Below are 19,337 nucleotides of genomic sequence, written 5' to 3'. Positions count from 1 at the left end.
TGCCTGGCACCCCACATATGCTCCCACTGCACCCAGGATCTGCCATCACACTGGGCGAGTCGACATCTGACAGGCTGGCTCCTCAGCCCCAAGCTGTCCTCCCTGGCGACTGCCCTCATCTCAGGGCTCCCTTGTGCCCTCCAGAGGCCCCTGCTGGGACTGTCCCATCTACGGCCTCCCGACCCAGACTGCCATCAGTTCCCTAGGACTCAATTTCTACCACACTGGGCCTCAGCCACAGCCCCAGATCCAACACTCTTAAGGACTTCCTGTCAGCTACTCCTGCCCTTGTCCCTCCCCTACACAACTTACACAATCGTGCTTCAACTCAATTGACCTCTGCCCCCCACCAATCACACTACAGCACATATGCACGCACATCCATACACACCAAACCTTTCCCTTACTCCAGTACAACAGGTTCAGAGGGAATCCATACACTCGGAACAAACTCTTGAAGTAAGGTCCCCTCCCTGCTCATCCTCAGCCATCTGTCCAGCTCACCAGGACTGACCTCACCTCATCCCTACTCCCAGCTTCATCAGTACCACAGGAAGCTCTAGACTCCAGTCCCCTCAGCTCTTCAACACTCTGACAGCTCCCCACCATACGCTCCACCTTCAACCTGCTGTTGAACCAGGTGGCTGTTCCTGCAGCCTTCAGCTGCCGCTGGCCCCACCTCCACCCCCACCCCCACTGGCCTCCAGTCACAGGCCCAGCATTCCCTTGTGCGGACCGACGGTGGCTTCTACATCAGTCTCCCTGCAAACTGCCAACGCTGTCACATTGCCACGCTCCTGCCCTTGACCCTGTCCTGCTGCCACGAGCTGACAAGCCCTGCCATTGATCTCACCAAGGCTGCTCCTACCTTAAGTCATGGCTTCCAGTACCAAGTGGTCCTTCCCAAACCCAGGCCTCAGGTCCTTGAGCTCTCCAGCAGCAACTCCACCTCCACCACCTGCCACCCACTCCTGGGGTCCCTAACTGCAAACTCCTGAACTCAAATCCAAGCACACACCCCGACTCTGACCACCAGCCCCGTATTTCCAGCCCATGACCCTAGGACCTGACTCCAGTGATCCTTTGACCTCAGCAGTACCTCCAGCCTCTTAATCCATGAGCTTTTCATGTCCCCTAACCGCATAAATCCCACTATCGGTCATGTCCATGGCTCTTCTGCACATTCCAACTCTCCTCCTCTGAGGACACCTGCTTGGCACAACCACGGCCCTGTTGAACCCAACTTTGCACCAGCCGTGCCTGCACATGTATGGCTTACCATAGTGGCAGGACAAAGGCTATAGGCACTGCGATGTCCCCTCTTTAGGCCTACATGTGCCTCATGCTGCCCCACAGTCAAGCTCTACTTCCCTCAGCCAGGTCCTGCACCCTGGCTCTGTGGCTATGGGGTCCCCTCATCCTTGGTGGGGTGGTGTTCCGTGCACTGCACTGGAAACCCTGGACCCAATCCAACTAGATGTCAAAACCTTCTTTTCCCCCCTGCCCCCCATGTTTTCACACTAAAAAAATGTTTCCAGACATGGCCCTCTATTCCCAGGGTAGGGGGGTGTCACCAGTAGATGAAAACCTCCACCCCAGGTATTCACTGGCCCACTCTGGTGCAGACCAGCTCCACGCGTCTTCTCTCCTGACCTCCTGCTCCTCCCCAGACCCACGGTCAGCTCACAAGGGAAGCACTGTAGGAACCTGAACCGTACTCAACTCTGAGCAGCCCCCAACCCCCCCACACACACACAGCACTCCACTCCACCATCCACGTCTTACATCAATCACCCCCTCTCCATAAGTCATTCCTAGCATCAGAAAAAAGGTGTGGTTTCTTCTACCTTAAAAACAAAAAGTAATAACTTCTACAGACACCACCTTTCCCATTGGCTAGTGTCTCATCCCTTTGTTTCTCTTTGCAACAAAATCCCTACGGTCTACTCTGGCTCTTCCGTTCCCACCTCTTCTCTGAAACTCGCTGAGCCTGCTTATCTTTATATTACTTGTAACTTAACAACCTTTCATTAATTTGGGGGCAATTAAGCATTCAAACCTGTTTTTCATTGTTTTTATGCTTAGAAAGGCTTCTATCTAGAGATTAGATAAAAATAGCCCAACATGGTCCCATATATTTTAAGATTTAGTTTTATACATATATAAATGTCTCTTTCGTTCATCCTATATGTTTATTGGTCTATGGTTTGGAGGGAGGCCCTACCCTCACCTGTGTCCTCAACAGCAAATTCTCCCAGCACTGTAAGTTGCATCCCCGACCTCATCTCCCAGCAGAGGCACTAGTGCTCCCTTGTCCCACTGGCCCCACACACTCCAGAGCACACTGTGGCCAGAGCCAGCCTTACCTATCCACTGGCAATGCTTCCATGCTTTCTTGTCGTTTGACCCGAGGAGGAGCTGGTCTGGCACTCCCAGGCCGGGGTATTCTTCTAAACCCAAATATTGGAAGAACAAACGAGACATGGAACACTTACACATTTCAAAGTGGGGAAAGAAAACCCAGGTTAAAGTTAACACTAATTCCCAGGCCATGACAGTGTTAGCAGGACATGTGCAAACTACTCTGCAGAACAGAAGGAACATCCATCAACCTGCATCTCTGATGCTCATATGTTCAGCAACTTCGAGGTGCCAAAAAATAGTGTAACTATCATTAATCAAAACATGACATAATTGAGCCATAATTACAGATTTCCCTAAATCTCTAAAATAGTCTACATAGAGTTATAGAACTTGGGTAGGGAAAAGTCATATAAATAGCTTGTACTTTCTTCGTACAAGTCACTCCTCACACACAAGCTCGAGCCCTAAGTGAACAGAGAAGTGTCCCAGCAGCGTCCTGGTCAGACGCACACGGACCTCACGCTGGACGAAAGCTCACTGGGGATTTCTGAATCCTCTGACACCTCAGGCTTCTCGCGACCAGGAGGTCCAACTTCTCCTTCTAAATGAGGACGACAATCTGATCAGCAATTCACAAAGAGGAAACACAAACAAGCATTTGAAAAGACAATAATCAAATAACTGCAAATACAGATGAGCTATTTTTCATCTATCATTTTGATGAATAGAAGATATCATTTTGATATCTTGACTTGAGGAAATACAAACTGGTTCAACTACTTCAGAAAATCAAAAGACAGGTCAATCAACTCAGCATGTAACTTAAAGGAAACAAAGTGCACATGTCAAGATGCTGACCCATCCCACTGATGACAGTGACAAGCAACTGCTAACTATGGGATGGGCACATGCTAGGCCCTTTTGTGCAAAACAGTATCACTTTAACACATCATCAGTCACCCAGTATAGTAACCTGTCAAAAGGCACACAGACATACGTAGTAAAGAACACTCACGTTGTGACCAGTGGAACTACCAGGGCTTTTTTTACTGTCTTCGTATTTTTTGCATTTAAAATTTTTTCTACCTTGGGGCAGCGCCTGTGGCTCAGTCGGTAGGGCACCGGCCTCATATACCGAGGGTGGCGGGTTCAAACCCAGCCCCGGCCAAACTGCAACCAAAAAAAAAATAGCCGGGCGTTGTGGCGGGCGCCTGTAGTCCCAGCTACTCGGGAGGCTGAGGCAAGAGAATCGCTTAAGCCCAGGAGTTGGAGGTTGCTGTGAGCTGTGTGAGGCCACGGCACTCTACCGAGGGCCATAAGGTGAGACTCTGTCTCTACAAAAAAAAAAAAATTTTTTCTACCTTAGGGATGTACACTATTTTTATTATCTGAATAAGGTTTTCTTCATTTTGAGAAAAAATTTAATCAGTAAATAAGCCCAGGTTGAAACAATTAAATTTACTCCCCTGTTTAAAGTAAAAGAAAGTGAGTGACACTTCAGAAAAAAGTGAAAATAAATCAAAATTTGAATATTGGAAGTGTCATTTAATACTCTGGAAAAAATACTGGAATGTATTCATTTGAAATTTAAAACAAATTAAATCTCAAATTAAACTGGGATAGTCAAAATTCATTTCCCTCATGGAATTTGTAAGAGTACATGCTTATATTTATATACACGTACACGATTTATACCAAATGTTCACTAAAAGCCATTCCTTACCTGCATCACTGGTGGAGTCACCTAAAAAAGTTTCAAAAAAGCACATGAGACAAATAAATTCTTGTTTAAGTAACCTTCAGTACACTAAATGATCAGAACAGCATTAGAGAAAATCATAAATAATTTTGGGTGTCTATGTCGCTTCCTCATAGCCTTTTTCCAATTTCCTACTAGCACTTTGTTTTATTTTCAAAAACTGTAAAACAAGGAACAAATAAAACCATGAATCATGAAATGTTATTGTATAAAAAAGGAAACAGGGACGTGAGGTAAGTGTATCAGAGATGAATTAAACACAAGACAAAAAGTGATGAGGCCAGGAAACCAGGGAAAGACCCTTCCGAATGTGAGAGCACCTGCCAGTCTGTGCCTGGCACACCAAACGTCTGGGCCGTTTTCAGACTTCAGGTGAAACCACACTCGAGCCCATCTTGTAGAAGTAATCAGTGTTCTTCTATCAGCTCCTCAAAGCAGAAGAAAACCTCCCAGCTCAACACAGGAACACCTCTACACTTACACCCAGGATCCTTCAAGTGCTGTGTTTTGAGGACAAACATGACCTAAGCAGTCACAAGTAAATAAGCAGTGGCACCGTAAGAGTTGGGTGGACTCAACCATGAGTGGATAATCTTTGTTTCACACTTTCCTGATGTGTGAAACCATCTGCAGAAAAGCCAAGGACGCTACAGGGGGCGAGGTTGCTGGCCACAGCCCCACCCAGACAAGGATGGTCCTACTGCCTAGGCTGTGAGGATCCACACAGTAAAAAGCACCCTCAGAGCTTCCGGCTGTCTACGCACAGGGGAGTTTCTGTGAGCCCCCAGAGCGCCGCGTAAGTGCTGTTCTAAGGTGGGCAGCTCTGGGGGCAGGGCCTGCTGCCTCCAGAGATCACACCCCACAAAGTGACACAGCAGAGGATGGGCCTGAAGGGGAGAGCAATTTGGAGGGGCCTAGAGAACAGTTCCAGACAGCACCACTGGTAGGCGCATGAGAAGCAGCAGCAGGCCGGCCGTGGCCTGAGGCTACACGCAGCAGTCAGAGACCCAGGACACCGCTTTGGGGCAACTGCAGGGTGGGGACCTGGCTCCATCCTGGCAGGGGCAAGGCTGTCAGGGACCAAGAGCAGGCAGCAGCAGACCCTCTCGAGTTGGTACAGCCTAGACAGTGCTTAGAGAGCGACCTGACCCAGGCCCTTAACTTCAAACCCCAGATTTTTCTTCAAAACACATGCCTCTGGGGCTTCCTTGGGGTGTCAGGGACAGATCTGAAAGGTTGCTGAGGTAGGGTCATTAAATCATGAGGCCAAAACCCGGAGGATAAGTGAGCACAGTAACTGCACATTTTCATGGGATCCCCAAGGGACCCTCCCTGCGGCTGACTCCATCCTCCCCTGCTTCCCCAGTATCAAGGCTCCGCCTTCAGCAATCACAGGGCTGCTGCCCAGGCGACCTCACCCCCATCAGGCTCTACCATCATCCACACACCTCCCTGACCCAACTTTTCTCTCTGGTCCAGGCCTGTCCCCTAAGCTCTCAGCCTGGTCCCTGGGCACATATAATAGCCCTAGAATCCCTCTGTCCCTCGCCCCACCACAGCCCAAGCCACGCTCCCCTCTTCTCTAGACTGTTCTTCAAGCCTCCTTAATTAGCCTGGCTGCTCTCTTCAAAATCCGTACGTGACCACACCACTCCTCTCAAAAATATCATTAGACTCCTTCTGCTCTCACAATAAAGGCCAAACTCCCTAATGGGCCATAGGAGGCCTAGCAAGAAAGGTTCTGGACACTTCCACTCTGCCAAGCCAGCTGGTCTTTTGGACAAGTCCCAACTAGGGTCATGGTTTATACGGTTCCTCTGCCCAGCAAGCTCTCCCTAGCCACCCTCACCACTCCCAGGCCACCCAAGATCCCGTCCCCCCAACCACCCACAGCACCTCTTGTCAAACGGTCTCATTTTATCTTTGCAGCCTCATCTCGGCTATGCGCAAATAGTGGGACGCACTCTGGCCGGCGCACTCCCTGCCTTGCCTGACCATGCCGCATCCCAGCCCAGCTGCACAGCCTACATGAGCCCTGGTTCCCTGAAGCACATGCCGCCTGCAGGCCCAGAATGAGCCCAGCACCCTAAGTGCTGAATGCATACTTCCCCAGAATTTGAGTGCTGAGAAAAATCATGCTGAAAGCACAATCTCAGAGGTACAACTTAACACTCCATATAGAAAGAACCACAGTAGCAACAGCATTTGGGGCTGTTCAAAAGTCCTCCCTGAACATGAGGTCTAGGGGGTGCGCTGCTTGGCTTGTGAGCTCTACAAGCAGTGACCCTGACATTTGTTTCAGGGATCACTCATGACAGCCTCAGCATCATGAATGATGCCACTTTAATCTTGCTCAGGAAGCACGCTGGGCACACAGTGGGGAGTCTCATGCGGTCAAGCGAGCCTCTGCTCAATTTTAGTCCCCGCAGGAAGGTAGCAGTTGAGTCACTTGCCACATTCAGACCTAAGGGGAAACTCTTGGGCTCTGGGCTGTATGCCTCTGAGAAGAAAGATGCAGGACACAGAGCCACTCTGGGGTGCTCAAGGTCCTCCGGAGGAGAGGGGTGAAAGGGATCATTCTTACCTTTCTGCTTCACTGCTGGGTCTGGCTCAATATTCTCACGCCACAGGCTAGTTGAATTATCATCTGAAATACTAGCTGAGTTAGTGTTAGCTTCTTTTGTTCCTGACATAAAACAGTTTAAAATTGGTCATTAGGACTGTGCACTGAAGGGCTGGTGATCAACGGTGTCACTCACAGCGCACACTTACACTTTTCTCTTTCCCTACGCTGCACATTTACCAGGGACTGGCCAAAGGCAACTTTCAGAAAACATGTCTAGGAAGTCCTCTCCCCACAGTGGCTCTGGGATTAGGTGAGAGGAAGGGGCTGCCCCAGACTGAGAGCAGGAGTGGGGAGTCTCAGCCCCGGAGGAAGCATGGGGCCTCCTCACCACCAGTTTCTGGAACCACCCTCACACTGCCAGTCTACACCCACTGCCCACTACAGCCAGGCCAGGACTTAAGAGGCAATTAAGGGGCTATTTAAAGCAAAAGGCAAAGAAAAATATTTCTGACACAGTGCAGTTTGAGACATTGAAAACTCCCAGTAGTGCCAAAGGGTGAGGCCAAGGAGGTTCACGTGGGATTTGGACAGACAAGAGAAAAGCTGAGGAGCCAAGGCCAGTGACGTTGCAGGTGAGGCAGCATTAGCAGCTTCCCCATAGGAAGTCCTCCACTCCAGAAGTCCACCCACACAGGCGGAAAGCCAGAACCACCTTGGCTCCAAATTCAGCACTAATGACCACTACTTAAGATAACATGGGCACCTTTACACTAAACAATTTGGTACCTCACGGCCTTCATCTTCCCCACTTTACCCCTTTCGTGTTTTTCGCCTCCGGGAACCTGTGCAAGCAGTGTGCAGCAACGTATCCATATACCACAACAACACACACCACACCACAGCAAGGCTTGTGGGCCATACATTTCTGTCCAGCATGCGGGAGACAGAAAAGTAGCCACTGTCAATGTCCCCCAGACAGTCTCTCGCCACCAGGGAGTCTGCTCCATCACTGCCTGGATGGGCAAGTGGTGCATCACCTCACCAGGCATGCTCCCTCACCCGTTTCTGCTGTCCAGCTCCCACAGCTCTGGCCACATGGCCTGGCCCCACACTGGCCTGTGCATAACCACCAGTGGTTTAGGTGCCACATGGCTATCCACAGGGTCAACTCTGAAAGACAGCCCACCAGTCTGTACAAATCATTGGTGGCCACTAGCCACACTGCTCGGAACTCAGCCCACTGCTGCTTTGTCCTGTCCCCGCATCACACCAAACAGCTCCTGTTGGCGGGTGGAAGGCCACTGCCATCCACCTTGCAGGCTGCCCCAATCGGGTGGGACATGACCTCAGGAACAGGGCACGCGCCTTGACAGGACTAGCTTCTAGTTCACCTTCAGTGGCCTGAGTGCTCTGAGCCCCAGCATTCTTGCAAGTCATGGGACCATACTTCCTATAACTCAGCCCATGAGAGGTTGTTCTGCTGTATATATGCCCTCCCCCCACACCCCGCTCCACCAGGGTCAGCATCTGTGCTGGGCCACTGCGTAGTTCAGTGATCCAGTCCCATACCCAACCCAAAACAGGGCACATGGTATGGACAATCACAGGGGCTGTGGCAGTGAAACTTTCCACTGCCAGGAGGCCATTGAGAGCTGTGGGAGAAGAGTAAGCAGGGTCTCTCTGGTCTGTGCCTTGGTCAGACAGCTGCTTCCCTGACTCCTCTGTGGCTCAGGGGCAGTTTCTCCTTGCCTGCAGGCTCAGCAGCGGCCAGCACCTCCACAGCCTTCCAGTGCTCTTGGAGGTCACTGTTCTCCACTTTCCTCTGCTCCATGGCCTTCTGGAGCTCGGTGGCTTCTTTCTCCAGACGTGACAAGCTGGGACTCCAGTTCCTCGAGGAGGGTCTGCTGCTGGTCAACCCCTGCTTGGCTGGCCTGGGTGTTCGAGGCCCACCTGCCTCCAGCAGGGCCTTGATGGATCGGAGTCTCTCCCTGAGCTGGGAGTTCCCCATCCTGCCGCTGTGAGCTGCTGGGGAGACCTCTCAGCCCCTCATGTTTACTAACTTCCACTTTGGAAGACTGTGACTTGCTGCGCAGCTCAGCCACCTGCTGCTGCTGCTACCCCTGGGCCCTACACCCAGAGGCTGGCACAACAGTCTTTGTGCGGCAGGGATCCCGGCTGACCACATCCAAGGCTTCCACAGGGCCTCCCACTCTCCTTGGGAGCAAGCTGCAGCTGCAGGACATGCTTCTCTAAGGCTGCCTTGGCTTCCAGACCTTCTGCTGCTCCCCCTCCTACCGTGCAGCCTCAGACTTCACCAGCTCCTTGCTGGCCTTGCTGAGTTCTTGCCAGAGCCTGGCCAACTCTGCATTCTGCCCACTCTCCACCTGCCTGGTGGCCTGACTCCGGGCAGACGCACCAGCTGAGTATCTGGGCCGTTCTCCACCTGCTCCTAAAGAGTTCGGATCTTGCCCTGGTTGGGAGACCCTTCTGCCTTTCCGCCCTGGTTTGGTGTTCCCTCTGCTCTTTCCTCTTCTAGCAGAAAATCTTGTGGACGAATGGCTCACACACCGGGCCTCTTAGCCTTCCTTGATTCTGCCACTGTCATTTCAGGGGCTGGAACCACTGCTCTCGATTGAGCTGTTGCCACAATTCTAACAACAGAGTGTTGGGTTTCCCATCAGTTTTCTCTCAGTCAGGCTACCCATGCCTGGGTGCGTGTGACCACCACTGGGTCCATGGCTTCCCCACCACATCACGTTGTCTCACTAGCAGCCCGACGTCCCTTCTCTTGTGTATGGGCCCTGCCTCCCCTAGGTCAGGTATGCTGTTAGTTACTTCATTTACTGGTTGCCCAACCAGAATGCCAATATTGCCACCTCCGACAGGGCAGAGGGCACGTTCTGCAGCGAGGTGTCCCCCATACCAGCTGTAAAGCCTTCGTCATCGGCCCTCAGACCTCCAACTTAAACACGGCATCATTCCACATGTGCAGTTCCCAACAGCATTAGTGCACATGGCACAGACTGGCCAGGACCCCGTCCAGCAGGAGTGGGCACCATGGCCAGAGCTGTGACATTCTGCAAGCACTGTCCCCGGGACAGGTGCATCATGACAGAGGCACCCAGGACAACGCCCTCCACCTCTAGAGCCCATAAACATCATCCCAGCAGCCTAAACTGTTTCCCAGTTCCACCAGCTTCATCTGGGCATGTGGACAGAAGGTGGGGTATTCAGTCATTTGTGGGGTGCAGCTGCCTGCCCTCCTGGGGCTCTTGGTTGCTACCTTTTTACCTTTTCTGTTACCATCAGCTGTGCCCTAGGCAGGGGTCACTCTCTTCCAAGGAGCCTACTGCCACTGCCACACGAGAGTCCAACTGATCCAGGGTCACATTGCCACGCCTCCTCCAGGAACCCTTTCATTTCCCCCAATGCCCTGCGCCAGGAGTCACGCTGCCACCCCTCCAGGGGCCATTTTGTCTCCTCCAAGACCCTACACTGCTGCACTCTGCCTCCAGCTGGTCCAGGAGCTCCCAGACACAAGCTGCCTCGCCATAAGAAACAGCCAGCCCCCAGCCCCCACAGATGTGCACACATTTTTCTTCTCAAAGGCCTCTCCCATGGCCTGGGGGCCCTTTCAACTGTCTCCACATGGGGCCACTCCTGGGGGGACAACAGGTGAGCCACCAAGCACCACATACTGGTGGCAGCCACCCCTCCATTACCCTCCAGGGTACAGAAGGCTCTGCATAGGCCTGTGACAAAGCCTGTTCATGATGCAACTGTAGTGTTAGTGGCTGAAGCTGAGGAGGTTCACAAAGGATTCAGATTGACCAGAGAAAAACCAAGGAGCCTAAAGTTGCTGTGACATGCCCTTTATTCAGCTTGTGGTGGCCAGAGAGAAGGCCTGGGAACATCCATTGCCTTCACCAGCTGGCACAAGCAGCTTTCTCCAGTAGGAAGTCCTCCCCTGAGAAGTCCATTCAGGCAGAAAGCCTCGAGGACTTATGCAGCATCCAGAACAATACTGGCTCGGAATTAAGCATCTTAATTAAGCCATCTTATGGAATTGGAAAAAGAAAAACAATCTAAGCCTAAACCCAGTAGAAGAAAAGAAATATCCAAAATCAAATCAGAGATCAATGAAATTAAAAACAAAAGAATCATTCAGAAAATTAATGAAACAAGTATTAAAATTAATGAATCAGGGTTACTCAAAACAACAGTGAGAGGACTTCCTACTCAGAGGACTCCCAAGCCTGGTGGCCTTCAGGCAAGAAAGCCTAATTAACTCACTTCCCCACACTCCCAAATACTCATCCACTGATTCTAGCTGACTTCCAAAGATCATAAAAATAGGGGAAAAAATCAAATATCTGAGAAATAAAATAGTTTCCCTATACTCTTCAGTGTTCTAATTAGAAAAGGATGCTGGATTTTATTGAATGCTTTTTCTGCATCTATTGAGAGGATCATATGATCTTTACTTTTGCCTCTGTTAATACGGTGGATAATGTTTATGGACTTGCCTATGTTAAACCAGCCTTGCATCCCTACTTGATCATGATGTACGACTTTTTTGATGATAAGCTGTAATCTATTGGCTGGTTTGTTGAGAATTTTTGCATCTATATTCATGAGTGAAATTGGTCTGAAATTCTCCTTTTTGGTTGGGTCTTTTCCTGATTTTGGTATCAGGGTGATGTTTGCTTCATAGAATGTGTTGGGGAAGATCCCTTCCTCCTCAATTTTTTGGAATAATTTCTGCAGTACAGGAATAAGCTCTTCCTTGAAGGTTTGATAGAATTCTGGAGTGAAGCCATCTGGACCAGGGCATTTTTTGGTTGGAAGCTTTTTTACTGTTTCTTTAATCTCAGTGCTTGAAATTGGTCTGTTCAGGAGCTCTATTTCTTCCTGGCTGAGTCTAGGGAGAGGGTGTGATTCCAAATATTTATCCATTTTCTTCACATTGTGAAATTTCTGGGCATAGAGCTTCTGGTAGTATTCAGAGATGATCTCTTGTATCTATGTGGGATCAGTTGTTATTTCCCCTTTATCATTTCTGATTGAGGTTATTAGAGATTTTACTTTTCTATTCCTCGTTAGTCTGGCCAATGGTTTATCTATTTTATTAATTTTTTCAAAAAACCAACTCCTTGTTTCATTAATTTTCTGAATGATTTTTTTGTTTTCAATTTCCTTGATCTCTGATTTGATTTTGGATATTTCTTTTTTTTTTTGTAGAGACAGAGTCTCACTTTACTGCCCTAGGTAGAGTGCCGTGGCATCACACGGCTCACAGCAACCTCCAGCTCTTGGGCTTACGTGATTCTCTTGCCTCAGCCTCCCGAGTAGCTGGGTGATTTTGGATATTTCTTTTCTTCTACTGGGTTTAGGCTTAGATTGTTCTTCTTTTTCCAAATCCATAAGATGGCTTGTGAGTTTGTTGATGCGCTCTCTTTCTGTTTTTCGAATGTAGGCATCTAAAGAGATAAATTTTCCTCTCAAAACTGCTTTTGCAGTATCCCACAGGTTTTGGTAGCTTGTGTCTTCATTGTTGTTATGCTCAAGGAAGTTAATGATTTCCTGTTTTATTTCTTCCTTCACCCATCTGTTATTCAACAGAAGGTTGTTTAATTTCCATGCCTTTGTGTAGGGTCGAACGTTTTTGTTAGAGTTTATTTCCACCTTTAGTGCCTTATGGTCTGAGAAGATACAAGGTAAAATTTCAATTCTTTTGATTCTGTTGATATTTGTTTTGTGTCCCAGGATATGATCAATTTTGGAGAATGTTCCATGAGGTGATGAGAAGAATGTATATTCTTTATCTTTGGGATGTAGTGTTCTATATGTGTCTATCAAGCACAGTTGTTCTAGGGTCTCATTTAAATCTCTTATATCTTTGTTTAATTTCTGTTTAGAGGATCTGTCCAGTGGTGTAAGAGGAGTGTTTATTAAGTGTTAATAAAGTCCCCTGTTATTATGGTATTATTGGATATCATATTGCTCAGACTGAGTAAGGTCTGTGTGAAGAATCTGGGAGCACTTAAATTGGGTGCATAAATATTTAGAATTGAAATGTCTTCTTCTTGTATTTTTCCCTTGACCAATATAAAGTGACCATCTTTGTCGTTTTTGACTTTAGTTGCTTTAAATCCACATGTATCTAAAAATAAGATCGCAACTCCTCTTTTCTTCTGCATTCCATTTGCCTGAAAAATTGTCTTCCAACCCTTGACTCAGAGTTTTAATTTGTCTTTTGAAGCCAGGTGTGTTTCTTGCAGACAGCAAATGGATGGATGGCTTGTGTTTTTTAATCCAGTCAGCCAATCTATGTCTCTTCAGTGGGGAATTCAAGCCATTAATAGTTACTGAGATAATTAATAAGTGTGGTAGTATTCTGTTCATCTTGTTTGGTGAGAGTCCATTGCTTAGTTTTATCTTTTGCATCAGTGTGAAGGTTAGGTTCTGTCCTTTAATTTCTGAGTTCTCACTTTGCTGCTGATCCATTGTGATGGTCAGTGTGTAGAACAGGTTGAAGTATTTCCTGTAGAGCTGGTCTTGTGGCGAATTTCCTCAATGTTTGTATATCCGTAAATGATTTGATTTCTCTGTCAATTTTGAAGCTTAACTTAGCAGGATGTAGAATTCTGGGCTGGAAATTGTTCTGTTTAAGTAGATTAAAGGTAGACGACCATTGTCTTCTTGCTTGGAAAGTTTCATTAGAGAAGTCTGCAGTCACCCTGATGGATTTGCCCCTGTAGGTCAACTGGCACTTACTCCTGGCAGCTTGCAGAATCTTTTCTTTTGTCTTGACTTTGGACAGGTTCATCACAATGTGTCTTGGAGAAGCTCAGTTAGAGTTGAGGCGACCTGGAGTCCAATATCCCTCTGAAAGCAGTGTGTCAGAATCTTTGGTGATATTTGGGAAATTTTCATTTATAATATTCTCTAGTATGGCTTCCATTCCTCTGGGGCATTCTTCTTCCCCTTCTGGGATTCCTATAACTTGTATGTTGGAACACTTCATAAAGTCCCACAATTCTGACAGTGAACGTTCTGCTTTCTCTCTCTTCTTTTCTGCCTCTTTTACTATCTGAGTTATCTCAAGAACTTGGTCCTCTACCTCCAAAATTCTTTCTTCTGCATGGTCTAACCTGTTGCTGATACTTTCCATTGCATCTTTAAGTTCCCTAATTGACTGTTTCGGTTCCTTCAGCTCTGCTATATCCTTTCTATATTCTTCGTATCGTTCATCTCTTATTTGATTCTGTTTTTGGATTTCCTTTTGGTTATTTTTCACTTTATTAGCAGTTTCCTTCATTGTTTCCATCATTTCTTTCATTGTTTTCAACATGTGTATTCTAAATTCCCTTTCTGTCATTCCTAACATTTCTTTATAGGTGGAATCCTCTGCAGTAGCTACCTCATGGTCCCTTGGAGGGGTTGCTCGGGACTGGTTCTTCATGCTGCCAGGAGTTTTCTGCTGATTCTTCCTCATGAGTGATTTCTTTTATCTGTTTCCTTGCCCTAATTTTCCTTTCACTTCCTCTTGCTCTTTAAGTTCTCGTGCCTCTGGAAGCTGCCAGTGGGATTAGACCAATCGAACACACGCAACCACTTGCCAGTTTTCCACTGTTTTTGTCCTCCTCTTGGGGTCCAGAAGTCTCTCGTTGACTCCCTGTATCCTCAAAGAGATGATTATAGGCAGATCCCACCAGCCAGAGATGCCTGGAGTCTTATCTCCCCAGACTCACAGTGCCTACTTGCAGGGAAGCTGTTACTCGGCCGCCATCTTGCTCTCACTCCCCGAAATACCTTATTTCTTAATCTATCATTAGCAATCAAATAACTGCTTTATTTTTGTAACAGAACTACATAAAATAGACGACATAGTTTTGTAAGGAAATTTTTTCAATCTATAAAAATGATACTGACTTAGTACGATGTAAATGGTTATTTATGTCTTGGATTTTTTTTGTTTGTTTGTTTGTTTTGAGATAGAGTCAAGCTGTCACCCTGGGTAGAGTGCCATGGCATCACAGCTCACAGCAACCTCCAACTCTTATGCTTTAGCGATTCTCTTGCCTCAGCCTCCCAAGTAGCTGGGACTACAGGCACCCACCACAATGCCTAGCTATTTTTTCGCTGCCGTTGTCATTGTTGTTTAGTTGGCCTGGGCGGAGTTCCATCCCACCATCCTGGGTGTATGTGGCTGGTACCCTACCCACTCAACTATGGGCACCAAACTGAAATATTAAGTTCTTTTTTAAAAAAAATCTAAAAACAAATGTAAGCATGGCAATTACAGATTCTTGACTTTTGAAGAAAACTACCTAATAATTTCAGGATTTTATACTCAATTTGAAAGTGTCAAACATTTTCTATACCTACCAAAGCCTACCATCACAATAAGTAAATTGCAATTGCGATATCTTCTTCCTGCAGTTCAAGAAGACCAATGATGTTTGCACACTTCTATCTTTTCAAACTTCCAGTGGTATTCTTAAGTAGGCTATACTAAACCCCAAGTTCACACAAATAGAACATAAAAGCAAACTACGTATTCACAACACGACACTGTACAATCAATTCTTAATCACAGAGGACAGATTAACCAGCTTGTCAAACAAGTCTTTAAAAAAATAAGGTACTTACAAAAAAACTAAAATTACTTTGAACTGGCAAAAAAATCAAATCATTGTGCAATCAGTTCTCTGGAACTATCTGGCACCCAGTGAACCTTGTAGGTCAGAATGTGACCCCTGGCTCAAAACTTTTCAAGGTCAAACACTAACCCTTCTGCTCACCACCCCATACGCTTGGAGTAGGTTCCCTGCCCTTCCTGAGCTACAAGCTGCAGAACCTCACGGATCTGCCATCAGAGTCAAATGCGATCATGTGTCTAAAGCCAAGAGTGCTGCCGTGGCTGGGAGGACAGTTCGCAGTCAGTTATTAGCAGGAAGCTCACTCATCAGACGTGTAGCCCAGACACCACTGCAGCAGCCCATCATTCTCCCATGCTCTATACAAATTTCAGCTACAGAGTTGGTAAATGTTTAACGTGATCCAATAACCAGTGTTTTCCTTTTTTTAAATAAAAAACATTTTGGGGTGTGGTGCCTGTGGCTCAATGGGTGAGGTGCCAGCCCCATATACCAAGAGTGGCGGGTTCAAACCCATCCCTGGCCAAACTGCAACAAAAAAATAGCCAGGCGTTGTGGTGGGCGCCTGTAGTCCCAGCTACATGGGAGGCTGAGGCAAGAGAATCGCCTAAACCCAAGAGCTGGAGGTTGCTGTGAGCTGTGTTGACGCCACAGCACTCTACCAAGGGCGACAAAGTGAGACTCTGTCTCTTAAAAAAAAAGAAAAATTGGGAGACAATCAAAATACAACATGGGTTTTACACGCTATTAGGAAATTATAATTCAGCTTTAGTTCAGTCATTATTTTGTGATTAGGTAGGAGAATGTCTTCTTTTCTTAAGCTGTATGCTGAAGTATAAGTATTTAGAGAGAAAGTGTTAGGAGGTTTTTAACATTCTTTGAAGTAGATGAAGCAAATATGACAAAAAGTTAAAACTGCTGAAACGGAGTGGTATATGGATATTAATTGTACTATTCTTTCTACTTTTCTGTTATTTTTCATAATAAAAATGTTTAAATAACAAAGCAAAAATGAAATGAGAGAAACTAAACAAAATAAAGAAATGGTTAAATGTTCCAGAAAAAGTTGGAATTGTCAAGCAATTAATTGTAAACAATGGAATGTGGAAAGATATACTTTCATGTTTTAAAAAAGAAATGGACAAATGGCTTGTTGAACTCTTCAATCCACACAAACCCTACAGATTTTCTGATGACGACCCTGAGAGGGCAATGCCGATGGGGCCAGGGCAGTGCCAATGGGCCCAGTTGTCTTTGCAAACGTGGGTTTTGTTTGAAGCACTAAGAATGAAAGGTATTGTGAGGAGCAGCTCATCAACTAGACCCAAGGCCAGCGGCTATGGAAATCACACTCACCAGAGTAAAGGAACTATAAACAACCAATAACAAATGCTGAGTTCCGGTGCAAGAAAACGTGTGACTGTGATAGCCAGGACTTACAGCTTGCGCAGTGGCAGGACTCAAAGAAAGGAGGCCTTGGTGGAGGGGAAAGAGGGAAAGGGTCACTCCTGAGCCCTGATCTACTCCAGTCACGGTTTCTAACCAGAACCCAGGGATGGTGCTTGCTGGAGACTCACACAGGTGGCATTTGGCTTCAAAAAGCTCAGCTGAGAAACAATGTTTATAGTTTACACTTAACAACTGAACTCCTATTACTTTCACACTTATACACAGTATCAACAAAGTGCTCAATATATCTAAAGAATGGTTTCAATTTATTTCAAATCCATTGTACTAAGCCAGAGTTGGGACGGTCATTTACACTGGCCTGACCTATAACAAAGCACATTGTGTATGCACAGCACCCCTGTGACAAGCAGCCACTCTGCAGACATCATCCCATCCACTTGGAACGCAGGGAGGAAACTGTGGTTCAGAAACCACCCAGGCAGCTTGCTCGAGGCCACAGGGGATCCCACTGGTCTCACACCTGGCGCCCTCACTGTACAGTGGGGCCCAACAGCAGTCTGCAAGCTTCACCACTGCCCACTGCGCTTTCCTGCAGTACAGGATGCAGAGTCCTGGAAACCCACAGATGAGACTATCCCCTGCAGATATGAAATATACTACCACAAGCCAGGCGCGGTGGCTCACGCCTGTAATCCCAGCACTGTGGGAGACTGAGGAGGGAGAATTGCTTCAGCTCAGGAGTTCAAGACTAACCTGAGCGACAGTGAGACCCCGACTCATGAAAAAAATGGAAAAACCCAGCCAGGTGCCGCAGCGAGCACCTGTAATCCCAGTGGCTTCCGGAGGCTGAGGCAGCGGGGTGCCCGCAGCCCGAGTCTGAGGTTGCAGTGAGCTACCACGCCCACTGCCCTCTGCTCAGGGGCATAGGGTGGGACCCTGTCTCAATAACAACAACAAAAAAAAGTAAAGAAATAAAAAATAAGCAACGAAATAAAATAAAAAGCCAAAAAATAAAATGAAATGAAATGAAATATACTACCACAAGATGTGGCTGGATTGTAACATGCATGCCCACGGTGAAAAGAGATCATTCTGCTCTAGTTAGTAGCTTTTATCTAGTCATCCCGTAGTGCTGACGACCTAGATAAACCCCATGCAGTTGAAGGAAATCACCACAGACCACTTTCCACACCGCACCTGCTGTGCCAGTGATGGGGTGGAATACTGCAAACACACCCCTCCTAGAAATGCAAGTCCTAAAGGGGAAAGAAACACACGCACACAAATGGATGCACTTATCATTATTCCAGCTACAGCTTCGGAATTTTCAAAAGTCAGACAGATATGAGGCAAGTCGAGCCCAGACAAAAATGTTCTTTCCCTAGAGTCAAAATTTATACTATTTTTCACCAAATGCAACTCAAGAATGCTAAAATTTCTTTCTTTTTTTTTTTTTTTTTAATTGAGACAGGGTCTCACTTTGTCACCTTTGGTAGAGTGCTGTGACATCACAGCTCACAGCAACCTCAAACACGGGCTCGAGCGATTCTCTTGCCTCAGCCTCCCTACTAACTGAGACTACAGGCACCTACCACAATGCCCGGCTATTTTTGTTTAGCAGGCCCAGGCCAGGTTTGAACCCACCAGCCTGGCGTCCTAACCACTGAGCTACAGGCGCCCAGCCATAACATTTCTGAATTTAGCCTTAAGTCACAGATATTTAACTGAGGATTACCCCATCATATCAGAAGAACAACAACTGCACTACACCACAGCAGGCTGGCAAGAAACACAACAACCTGCCAAAAATGGGTTACCCTTTTTCTTAATAGAATAAAACAGAGCAGGATGAAGATGTAAAAAATAGTTTCTCTATATAATCAACCACATTATTTTGTAAAATTCCAATTGCAAAATTAACATAGCATTTTGATTTAAATGTAAAAATAAGTTATATATTAAAAGGCATGTAAAAGGGTAACTTAAAGCTGAGTTAATAAAGTTATACAACTTAGCAAATTAAAGAAAATAAAACATTGAGTCATTTCTAATCTTCGGTAAACTGTGAAAAAATCTGATGAATATTTAAGTGCTTAGACTAATAAACAATACTAACTACACTGAGATTTAAATAACTATTTCATATTAAAGTGGAGAGGAACTTAAACTAAAGAAAATATTTTTCTTACCTATTTCTGAAGTTGTAGTTTCCTGATCTGGTTCGTTATTTAATCCAGATACTATGGGGTATAAAATTTTAGCTGAAATATTATCCTCCTTCCTTCCTGACATAAAATAGTTAACAACAGATTAAAATATTGTACAGGTTTTTGTGTTTGGTTGCTTTAGGTGAGTTTTACAGGGCTTTATGCCAGGGTGCCCAACAAACTGCCTTGTCGACAAAATGTCAACTCTCAGCCTCTGTGTGCCTGCCCCTCTGAAGAGCCTGGCAAGGAGCCTGTCTCCCGCCCAGCACTTCCCTCTTCCTCTGAGCCTCCCGCTCTCCCAGGTTCCCTCCAACCTGCTGCACTTCTTGCTTTGCCCAGATCCTCCTCCTCCTCTCTCCACTTGTGGA

The 19,337-nt window shown here is 46.7% G+C and overlaps 1 protein-coding gene across 7 annotated transcripts in view; it reads right to left on the bottom strand.

Moving 5' to 3' along the window:
• The window catches only part of TRAF3IP1 (TRAF3 interacting protein 1), a 97,000-nt gene that overhangs the window by 56,556 nt on the left and 21,107 nt on the right, over positions 1-19,337 (bottom strand). For 2 of the 7 annotated variants that reach the window (XM_053597559.1, XM_053597562.1), the window contains 4 exons: positions 6,708-6,770; positions 4,088-4,108; positions 2,881-2,965; positions 2,367-2,450 (listed from right to left, as the gene is read on the bottom strand). In XM_053597559.1, the coding sequence (XP_053453534.1) occupies positions 2,367-2,450; positions 2,881-2,965; positions 4,088-4,108; positions 6,708-6,770 (253 nt within the window). Of the gene's footprint in view, positions 1-2,366; positions 2,451-2,880; positions 2,966-4,087; positions 4,109-6,707; positions 6,810-18,951; positions 19,048-19,337 lie in introns of all 7 variants that reach the window. The other 5 variants (XM_053597561.1, XM_053597563.1, XM_053597565.1 and 2 more) reach the window with 4 other exon arrangements.

The sequence above is a fragment of the Nycticebus coucang genome, chromosome 7 (genome assembly GCF_027406575.1).
Source record: "Nycticebus coucang isolate mNycCou1 chromosome 7, mNycCou1.pri, whole genome shotgun sequence".
Classification (NCBI taxonomy): Eukaryota; Metazoa; Chordata; class Mammalia; order Primates; family Lorisidae; genus Nycticebus; species Nycticebus coucang.
This window is presented reverse-complemented; position numbering and strand designations above follow the sequence as displayed.